We start from the raw sequence: 8,207 nt of genomic DNA, 5'->3' as shown, positions 1-8,207 counted from the left end.
AAGGGTGATACAGGTGAGGTATTAGGAAAAACATTTCAATTACAATGGTAGTTAAATTCTAGAATTGGCTTCCAAGGGTGGGTCTGGAATCCCTGTCACTGGAGGTTTTAAAGAACAGTTGGACCAACGCCTGTGACGGATGGCCTAGGTTTATGTGGCTCTGCCTCAGCGCTGGGAGCTGGACTAGACAACCTCTCAAGGTCCCTTCCAGGCCTACACTTCTAGGATTCTACAAGTGTCAGGGGATAGTTTTAGGTTGTGCTGTGCTGCAAAGAACAGGGAGCAGGACTCAGGAGAGGTTGCTTCCCTCTCCGATTCAGCACAGATCCCAATCCCAAGAACATCACTATGGGGCAATTTGCTTCAGGGAGCTGTGTGCTTCACTCAGTAGAGGATATTATTTTATGTCAGTGAATTCTGACCCCCATGCCTAGTGTGACTCTAGGAGGCAATGGGGGCTGAAGAGGGACATTTCCACCCGAACAAGAAAGAAGGATTTCCACAAGATTCATCAGACAAAATGTGTCCTGTAGGAGTGAGGGGAGAACATTTAATTTTAAGCAGCAAAACCAAGCCAATGCCTAAGGTGTTTTTATTTCAGTGCTTCCTTTTTGGGGATTAATTATTTGTGTTCTATCTTTAAGTGTGAAAATATTTTTTTCTCACAGAATTTATTACTACTGGTGAATCAGAAAAGCAATGTAAAATTTTGAGTCTGAAATGTTTAGTTAACCTGGTACAATGGCAATGAAAAGGTGGGAGGGGAGATGGTGGGAAATGTGTTCTCATTCTGCATCAGAATAAAACCTAGACATTTGGACATGAATTATGAAAGAGTTTCTCTGTTCAGGGTAGTGTTATTAGTCAATTCTAGAGACAAACCAGCTCTGACCCTAGAGGCCTATGGTTTGGATAATGTCTTGGAACATGGGAGATACAGATTCCAAACACTATATGGCCTGATTTGAAACTGGGAGTTGACCCGGTGTCTTTCATATCCCAGGAATGTCTGCGAACCAGCAGGAACTGCAGCTGAAGAATCTCTCTCTGGCAATTCATTCTGTATCTGAGAAACCTCTATACTGTGACTAACCTTCTGCAGCTACTGATGGAAATGATGAAGGTCTGAAATCTGACATTCGAGATATGAGGCTACTGAATATTTCTCCATACATCCTGTGGTCTTAGTCCATTGGATCTTTGAGCAATCTTGGACTCGGGAAACCTGACTTTAAATCCTAGCACAGCCACAGATTTCTTGTCTGACCTTGGGCAATTCATTTATTCTAACCATTGGCTAAGTTCCCTATCAATAAAAGTTAAAGATAATGTTTTCCTACCATGCCAGGGTGCTGTGAAGTCCTCAGAAACCATAGTCATGAAGAGAAAAAAGTGCCTAACAGATATTTGGTACCCAAGTCCTACTGAAAGTGGTGTGGCCTGAAGGAAACTTGCTCTGCTACTATCCATGCGGTGTTTGTTCTGTGGATAATTGCACATTGATCTCAAGTGGGTGACAGTTCAGCACTTTAAAGGAAGGTTTAATTATTCTAATTATTTTCTTGAATAATAGAATTAACTGAACATTTATTTATAGAAAATACATGTGAAGGAAGGAGTATTACACAAAATTGGACTTCAGATTAGTGGATTGATTCACACCCTTGCATTATCTTTCTGTTGCTTTTCTTGTATCTATTTGGAAGCATGTCACAGATCGGGGAGCAACTTTTCAGTACCCAACCTAAACGTTTCTCTCAGGGCGAGTTTCACAGTCTTGTTTCTGAGGCTGTAGATAAAGGGGTTGAGGAAAGGGTACAGTACAGTGTTCAGCAGAGCCACCCCTTTGTTGACATCCAAGGAAAAACTTCCTGAAGGCCTGGCATACAACACAATACAGCTTCCATAGGCAATTGCCAAAGATGTGAGATGGGAGCCACAGGTAGCAAAAGCTTTCTGTCTGCCTGTGGCTGTTGGGATTCGGAGAATAGAAAATAAGATGCTCACATATGACAACATTGTTAGGCCTAATGAGCTCAGCACTAAAATTGAGATCAAAATAGAATCCACCCTTCTAGCCCCACTGGTGTCAGAGCAGGACAGTAGGAAAAGGGGTGTGTTATCACAGAAGAAATGGTTGATCACATTCGGCCCACAGAAACTCAACTTCAAAAACAGGAGCATCCGTAAACTCATGAGCATAAAACCTCCCACCCATGTACCAAGAACTAACTGGATGCAGAATCTCTGCTCCATGATGGTGGCATATTGCAAAGGGCGGCAGATGGCAACATAGCGATCAAAGGACATGACCACGAGGAAGGCTAACTCTGTACCACCCAAAGCAAAATAGAAGAAGGACTGGGCCATGCAGCCATGGAATGAAATGCTTCGGCTGATTGAGAGAAAGTTCAGCATCAGCTTAGGGCTTGTGACCGAGGTGAACCACGTTTCCAAGAAGGACAAATTGGCGATGAAAAAGTACATGGGAGAGTGGAGTCGGGGATTCCCCCACACTATGAAAATGATGACCACATTCCCCGTTATTGTGATCAGGTAGATCAGGAGAAGAACCAGGAAGAGGAAAATCTTCAGTTTCTCACCAAGACTGGAAAATCCCACTAGGATGAACTCAGACACGGCTGTTTCATTTCTTTCCGCCATGTCCAATGTCAGCCTTGGCTGTGGAAAGAGTTACAGTGAAAATAAGTTTCAGAGTGGTCGCCGTGCTAGTCTGTATGAGCAAAACCAATGAGGAGTCCTTGTGGCACCTTAGAGACTAACAAATCTATTTGGGCATAAACTTTCATGGGCTATAATCCACTTCATCAGATGCATCTGACAAAGCGGGTTATAGCCCACAAAAGCTTATGCCCAAATAGATAGTGAAAATGAGAGCATGCCATTTTCACAGATTCATACATTTTAAATTCAGATGAGACCCTTTTGATTTTCTAGTCAGATTTCTTGACTAACAGACATCATAGCATTTTACCTTGAAACTCCTCCAATAATCCTCTCACTTGTCATGAGCTGCCCCTCCCTGATTCAACAGCAGTGTCTCCGGTTTGATACTACTGGCCTTATACTCCTTTGATATTGCTCTCCAGACACTCGCCGGTAAATATTCCATGATCCTGGCTGTTTTCCTTCCTCTATTTCAAGGACCTTACAGGTCTCTTCCAAGCCTATCGATACTACTCCTCTGATTTCTGGGTTTGAAAAACCATTATACTTTTATTTAACCAGGCTAAACATAAACATAAATATAGCATTCAGTGACCCTTCCACTTCCTGCATCTCTAGGGAGACCCTGATCTTATCAAAGCATGGCCATGCGTCATTCCTGGTCAGGGTCCAGCTCCCACATCCTCTCTGTGGTTCTGCTCCCTCTCCTCTCTGGAGAAAACCGATGACCATTCTCATCGAAAAAAAAAATCCGAATAAGCCATTTAGGTGGAGCCTCCCTCCAGGGTCTAAACTTCTGTCTCTGAGCACCCAGCAGCATATGTTCTTTTTGGTGTTCGTCCCACAACACCCACCATAATAGATTCACAGATTCCAAGGTGAGAAGGGACCACTGTGATCATCTAGTCTGACCTCCTGTCTAACTCCGGCCACAAAACTTCCTCAAAAGAATTCCTTTTGAACGAGAGCCTGCCTTTTAGGAAAATATCCAATCTTGATTTCAAAATGACCAGGGATGGGAGAATCCACCACATCACCCTTGCTAAGTTATTCCAATGGGCAATTCTCCTTACTGTTAAAAACAGACACTACGTCCAGTCTGACTTTGTCTATCTTCAACTCCCAGCCATTAGATCTTGTTATACTTTTGTCTATACTCTGGGAACTTTTTCCTGAGATGTCCTCTGGCCTGTGTTACACAGAAAATCATATTAGATTATCACAATGGTCCCTCCTATTCTACAGATAAATGAACTATGGAACACCAAAGCGTATGAATAGCCGTTTTATATATTTACCTTTTCAGACCAGTGGAGGAACGGCTGCTGTCATTTAGAAAAATAAAAAAAACCAGCTCTGTTCTCTGAATCTCTCTCTCCGTAGCCATTGCTCTCTCGCCATCTCTCCTCCTCTGTCCATCTGGGGGAAAGTCTCGCTTTCACCCACTCATTAAATAAGGTTTTGAAAGTGCAATCATTTAATCTGAGCCATGGCAACACCAATAGGAAATTACCAGAGGCAAGAACTCTCACAGGACATCCTGAGTTACCTGATCAAATTGAACCCTAAAATAGTCATCTTCTTTAAGGCTAAGATTTTCAAAAAGTCTACAGTAGTTAGGTGCAGAGCTCCCATTATCTTTCCCTGGGATTCTGGTGCTCAAACACTTAGGAATCTTTAAAAATCCTACCCCAAAATTTTAAGGCAGAATAGGAAGATGAATTCATCTTTTTTTGAACGTTCAAAATTTTGTTTTTTTATTATTTTTAATCAGAATTTGTAATCATGCTCTGAAAAGAAACAAGAACATCTCCCTCAAACATTCACAAAATTATTGACCCTTTTCCAAACATGGCTAATGATTATGTTCTTAACCCGACAGATTGGCAAATTAATGTGGGTTTTCTTAGTAGGGCTGTGTGAATAAAAGCTATTTCAGTAAGCTCGCCATTTAAAAAATGGAACATTGTTTCGGGTTGAAATAATGTTTTTAAAGAATTTGCCGTGAATGAAAAAGTTAAACAGAAACAGTAAATTTGTGTTGGGTTAAATGAACACGTTGATATGTAATTGTTTCAGGTTGGGCCATTTTAAAAGGTTTTCCAAACAAACAAAAGCAAAGGAAATTTTCAAACAAAAAAAGTTGTCTTGCACTAAAGAGCCCCCACGGCATTTGTATTGTCAAAGTGCCGCAGTAAAATGGTTTGATTTTTTTATAAAACGGTCGACACAACTCAGCGAAACCAACATAAACTTGCAAAATGTTTCAGTATTGTCAATCAGCATTTTCGACCAAAAAGAGTTTCAACAGAAAAATTTCCCTTCCCTCCTATTTATGAACATTTGTATGTTTTACACCAGGTTTTGGTGGGACGCCCTTGATGTTAAGATGTGCCACAATAACGTTCCACTTAACAGATGAAATAGGAAAGTTAGACTCTTTTTCTAATACAAGATTGCTAACAGTATCATTTTAGGGGCCAAGGTTAAGGAAGGACAGAGACTAGACTTCCATCCAAAGATAGGCATCACTAGTCAAGACTAGTGATTTTATTGTAGCATTTTTGCTACATTGTAGCATTATTGTAGATTTTATTGTAGTGGTTTTATTGCATTTGATGTGGTGTAGGAGCTTCGGTATGAGATGGGCTTACCTGAACATTCATCACTCACACAGAGCAATAATCTGGAAAAATGACGGGGTTCTACAATTTTGTTCTGAGTAATGAAATCCCAGGTACATCTATTAGGCCCTGTCCACACTGTGGCTTAGATTTTTCCAAGCTACTTAAGATCTTTGCAAAAAGAAAAGGAGGACTTGTGGCACCTTAAAGACTAACCAATTTATTTGAGCATAAGCTTCCGTGAGCTACAGCTCACTTCATCAGATGCATCCGATGAAGTGAGCTGTAGCTCACGAAAGCTTATGCTCAAATAAATTGGTTAGTCTTTAAGGTGTCACAAGTCCTCCTTTTCTTTTTGCGAATACAGACTAACACGGCTGTTACTCTGAAACAAATTGGAGAGAGGCCAGAGGAGAGCAACAAAAATGAAAACAAGGTTTAGAAAACTTGACCTATGAGAAAAGGTTAAAAAGTGGGGCATATTTAGTCTTGAGAACAGAAGAGCAAGGGGGACCTTTTAACAGTCTGCAAATGTGTTAAGGGCTGGTATAAAGAGAATAATGATCTGTTCTCCGTGTCCACGGAAGGTAGGGCAAGAAGTAATGGGCTCAGTCTGCAGTAAGGGAGATTTAGAATGATTTCCCTAATTTCTAACCGAACTATAAGGACAGTTAAGCACTAGAATAGTTTCCAAGGGGGGATGTGGAACCCCCACCACTAGAGATTTTAAGAACTGGTTGGACAAACATTGGTGAGGGTGGGTGATGTTTATTTGGGCCTCCCTCAGTACAGGGGGCTGGATTAGGTGAGCTAGGTCCCTTCCAGCTGTTGCCTGACTCTTTTAAAGATTAATCATATTTGTATTATTTGGCAGTTGATCAGAAGGTCATAAGGTTCTTGTCCCAAGAATCAGGCTACATAGAATTAAACCCAACAAGTTCAATATCTTGTTGGGAGCCTTGGGGCGTATGGTAAAGATAATAGCTCTTTATTAGAATAATGAACAAAGCCAGAAAAGCTCCGAGCCACATAAAAAGATAGAAGTAGCACCATATTGGGGATATCTGTGGTATCATTCTCGGCACGAGCTCTTAAATCTGCCTACTTACACCCTTTGTTGAGGACCTGGTGTCACATAGGCACCAACATTCCCCGGCACCGGTGGGTGCTCGCGCCCCCACAACCCTGGCCCTGCCCCTGGCCCCGCCCCGACTCCACCCTTTCCCTGCCCCTGCCCTGCCCCCATTCCAACCCCTCCCCCAAAGTCCCCACCCCAACTCTGCCTCTTTCCTGCCCCTATTGCACCCCTTCCACAAATCCCGGCCCCGCCTCTTCCCCGACTGCACTGCGTTCCCCCTCCTCCCAGCGCTTGCCGTGCAAAATAGCTGTTTCACGGCGCAAGTGCTGGGAGCTAGGGGGAAAAGCGGGCACGCAGCATGCTCAGGGGAGGAGGCGAAGGCAGATGTGAGCTGGAGCGGGGGGGCGGGAAGCTGCCGGTGGGTGCTTCAGCCCCAGAGCACCCACGGGGTCGGCGCCTATGCTTGGTGATGAGAGATGAAGGACCAGCCCTGTCTCTGGTGTGCCAAATGAGTCCGATGGCCCAGGTTCCTCAATGCCGAAGACTGATGGTAGATAACAATAGAGCTGAAGGGTCAAATGGTGGCTACGCCCAGAAAACGAACTCTCCCCACGGTGGTCTGCCCTATTGTAAGGCCTGGGCACGATTGTGAATATTCACGCTAATGCTCAAGCATCTATGCCCAAATCTAACTTCCTCAGCCACATAACACTGAGGTGGACTTATTCTACAGGTTAACATATTCATACATATTAATGCCATTTTAGCCCATTATGATACCTGTCACTTCTTGTTTAAGCCAGTTTACAGTTATTACTTGCATGTTCCTGCTGTTGCCATGTACCGTTAAGTTCCAACTCCTGCCATTGAGCAAGCTAGCCCAAATCCCCCCAAATCGGAGGGTAACTGTCAGACCACTGATCTATGCCAAAGGTTACCGGCCTATCACATGTCACTACACTGATGCTAACTTGCTGAAGCTAATGTCTTACAGGACACAGGCCTGTCGGTTCCTTGCATTACAGTTGAAGGTAATAAAGGCTAAGCTAGCCCTATGGGCTACACAGCCCGACACTTCTGGGGGACTAGGAAAGTTAGGGCAAAATGCGAGGTTTCACTGTGCTGCCAGAAACGGGGGGCGGATTTCCTCTCTGAGTCAGCACTGATCCCACGGACATCACTACGGGACGACGTGTGTCAGGCCGCTGTGCGCTTGGCTTAGAACAGGCTGCTGTTTCCTTTGAGTCAAGGTTGAGGCCAATGCCCCGCGTGGTGCTAGGAAGTGCTGAGCTGCCGGCAGGGGCCTTTTCGCCACAGCAGAGAAAATGTTTTCAGGATGATTAATCAGTTAAAATGTTTTCTGATACGCTGTGGGAATGGGAGGTTGGGGGGAATATTTAGTTTTAAACAGTAAAAGCAAAGTCTATTTCAGCACATTCTTTCTTGGGATTAATTATTTGCGTTCCATCTTTCCAAGTGATTTTTTTTCAACACTTGTAACTAGAGGTGAAACAGAAAAGCACTGTAAAAATTGGTGCATCTGAATGCTTCGTTGATCTCAGATTCATAGATATTAAGGTCAGAAGGGACCATTATGATCATCTGGTCTGACCTCCTGCACAACACAGGCCACAGAATCTCACCCACCCACTCCTGCGATAAACCTCTCACCTATGTCTGAGCTATTGAAGTCCTCAAATCGTAGTTTAAAGACTTCAAGGAGCAGAGAATCCTCCAGCAAGTGACCCGTGCCTCATTCTACAGAGGAAGGCGAAAAACCTCCAGGGACTCTTCCAATCTGCCCTGGAGGAAAATTC

General features: G+C 43.5%; 1 protein-coding gene across 1 annotated transcript; it reads right to left on the bottom strand.

Annotated features, from left to right (window-relative positions):
* Positions 1-1,710: 1,710 nt before the first annotated feature.
* LOC311529945 (olfactory receptor 226-like) lies at positions 1,711-2,664 on the bottom strand (the record flags this gene model as incomplete). Its single annotated transcript, XM_084646233.1, has 1 exon — positions 1,711-2,664. One exon carries the CDS (start codon positions 2,662-2,664, stop codon positions 1,711-1,713), a length of 954 nt encoding a protein of 317 aa, XP_084502359.1.
* Positions 2,665-8,207: the final 5,543 nt, after the last annotated feature.

Source organism: Lepidochelys olivacea, assembly GCF_965140295.1.
Source record: "Lepidochelys olivacea isolate rLepOli2 genome assembly, chromosome: 13".
Lineage (NCBI taxonomy): Eukaryota > Metazoa > Chordata > Testudines > Cheloniidae > Lepidochelys > Lepidochelys olivacea.
This window is presented reverse-complemented; position numbering and strand designations above follow the sequence as displayed.